The 3078-nt window shown below is 37.9% G+C and overlaps 1 protein-coding gene across 1 annotated transcript; it reads right to left on the reverse strand.

Annotated features, from left to right (window-relative positions):
- Positions 1 to 414: 414 nt before the first annotated feature.
- Positions 415 to 2836, reverse strand: INSL5 (insulin like 5; the record flags this gene model as incomplete). The annotated part of the gene is given in 3 exon segments (XM_079697400.1): positions 415 to 558; positions 560 to 648; positions 2662 to 2836. Coding segments are annotated over 3 exon segments (408 nt in total).
- Between the last annotated feature and the right edge of the window lie 242 nt (positions 2837 to 3078).

Below are 3078 nucleotides of genomic sequence, written 5' to 3' on the forward strand. Positions count from 1 at the left end.
AAAAGTTAAGAGTGGATTGTTATTTCTAGATGATGAGGTAATAGTTTTTTTTTTTTTAAGGTTTTTTTTTACCATCAACATTTTTGGTTTACTGTTTTAAAGTTCTTTAAAATTGTTTTAAAAACAGAAAAATCACAGTAAGCTTGCTTTATGGAATTTTTATTGCAATTTTGCACAGCATTTAAAATTTCAAAGGATTAGTTAAAATTTGGAAAGAACAGTGCATTCACCTTGGCAATGGGAGAAACCAGACCTCGTTGTGGTTTTAGCCAACCATCCACAACATTTAGGAAAGAAGGATTGCCTACCCAAAAGCCATTAGTTTAATGATACAATGTGAGTATTGTTCTGGGAAGTAAAACACTGTGATTAAACATGTGCTAAAATTCTGCCATCCTTGGGGATTTGCTTGTCCTAACAAAGAGCGCTAAAGTCAGACACAGAACAGCCTTCGGTGCAGCACAACTTTTTCAAGTCTTGTCTTGACATCACCGAATACTTCTTTGACCTCCAAAGCCCTTCCGTGGGCAGCTGTTCACCCTGAAGACTTTCCTCCCCCCGAGGAATCCGTCTTCTGAAAGTTTTGCACTGGGCTTTCCTCAGAAATCTCCTGTTCATTAGGCAGCTGGAAGCGGTTTCCTCTCTCAGCTATATGGAAGGGAAAAAAACAATACTTCCTTAGAGAGCTCTGACAAAGGCAGCAACCAAGTTCTACTCTGGGGGAAATGCATTGGATTTCTGGAAGGAAACTGAATCTTGCAGTTGATTTTTTTTTAACATTGGTCTGGGGTTTCAGAGAGATTAGATATTTTAGGGAGAACTCAGTCATATCCACCCTCCTCATTTTACAGAAGAGGAAACGTGGGTGCAGAGAGGAGGAGTGACAGAACCAATATCACTTGACCAGTTAGCAGCCAAGTCAGGGCTTGACTTCTGTTGTCCTGGCTACCTCTGCACAGTGACCAGTGGCTTCCAAAACTATTAGTTACATGCTATCAACGAAAACAATCAAACAAAAAATAATCCTGTGTATGCCCTGCAAAGCTGATCAGTAAGGAAGTGGAGATTTAAACCTCTATGTCCGCAAATTAAAAGTGGGCCCAACTGTTTTTATCAGTGTTGTTCCCGAAGTCCATGTATAAGCCTGTCTCACTTTAACTTCGTTCAAACTTACTTATCAGCACCTTAGCACACTGGCAAGCACCAGAAAACATTTAGATGAATGAATGCTGATTGGTAAGCCAGTAATGCATCAAATAAATAATGTATGGGAAAATATCTGAAAACCTGTGAAAGGTTAAATAAACAGTATTATGAAGTCAGTGGTGTCGAAAGAGATAGCCTTATACAGACATACACTCCATTGCCCCACATATTTTAAAGATATTCAAAATGTATTTTTTCTATTGTATTCTGATTTGCCGGAGATTGATAAATTATGGTCAGTCTGGTAAATTATGTTTACTCCCTTGAGATTAAAAACGCTTATTGTTTATTAACATCTAGTAACTATGAACCTCTCATTATTAAAGTAAAAGTGGTAAGTTCATAATTTTTCAAGACATTAGTCCACCAAAATACAAAATCTCTGGGTCATTTTCCAAAATCTTTTTATTTACCAGTCATTTTAAACCAAATTGAAACCTGTAAAGTTTTCATATCATATGTGTGGTTGCAACATTTATTATGTAAACATGTTTTTCTTTTTTACTTTTATTATAAAACATAATAAACACAATTATTAAAATAGAATCTTAAATAAATTATACATCACACTTTAATATAGGATTAGTAGGAGAAAAATGCCAACTTCTAAGTTACTTGAATTGGAAAATGAAGAAATGTAGTGAAGTCACCCCCCTCTCTGTTTCTGAAACACATTAGGTTCACTCCCACCTTTAAAATTCTGATCAGACAGTTCTTACTGCTAGAATTCCCATCCCACTCCCCATAACTCCCAAACCCTACACACCCTTAGGGCCTCTGTCAAATACCACCACCTCCACGGTAGTGTCATTTATTACAACACACTACCACCATCTTTTCCCCACCTGAGACGCAGTATAGAGTAAACAGGAGACCTCGGCTCTGAAGCCAGAAAGATCTGGTTTGCTTCCCAACCACCCTGCTTACTAGCTGGGTGAACAAATTTGTCCTCAGTAAAATGGTAAATGGTGGTAATATTACTTACTTCAAAGGATCCTTATCGGAAGACTGAATGAAATGTTGCCCATGAAACTGCCTGGCATGTAATAAGTGCTCAATAAAAGTTAGATTCCTTCCTTCCATTCTTATTTAGCACCTGCCTGAATGCCAACTTATTATATTCTATAATTATCCGCGTGTGAAAATCTTGCTGCTCCAACATGACCCTTGAAATCACATGCTTCTCTCTACCCACCCCCCCAGCACCTGCCATAGATGCTGAGCTCATCGAAGTAGTTATGCAATCAAATCATTTCAAGCCGGGGACTAAAGAAAACAAGGTCCTTATTTTTTGAAAGGTAGCAAGCTCACCTCCTTCCCAAGCCAAATTGTTTATTTCGATAATTAATCCTCCAGATTGATATAGAAGTGGCTTAGCAGTAACTAGAGAAACAGTTATTAAAACAAGCCTTAAAAAATAATAATAAATGAGGGAGTCATATGCGTTCATGTTACCTTGCTGACCTTGCAGGATCCACTCCAGGTGCCTTCTCCACCGGGAGCTGGCACAGATGTAAATGACAGTTCGTATGTACTCGAGCCCGCAGAGCTTCCTGGATTCTTCACTCTTCACTTCTGAGATGGCAAGCAGGAGAGAGAAGAGAAACAAAGTATAAATGAAACCCCTCATTTTGCTGGGAATTGAATGAGAGTCTGATATAGTGAATATTGTCAAATCAAGTTTTGAAGTTGCCCTCACACTCTTGGCCAATTTATACGAAATTTCCTGACATTTTATTGGTCAATACGTCATTTTAACAATATTTGCTAAGCACATAGGTGACACCATGAAGTTTTGAAAATGAGCTTTTACTATTATTGCTAGTTATTCAGTCACTTCTGAACATCATCACTTACTATTAGCCGCATATG

Source organism: Hyperoodon ampullatus (genome assembly GCF_949752795.1).
Source record: "Hyperoodon ampullatus genome assembly, chromosome: 2".
Taxonomy (NCBI): domain Eukaryota; kingdom Metazoa; phylum Chordata; class Mammalia; order Artiodactyla; family Ziphiidae; genus Hyperoodon; species Hyperoodon ampullatus.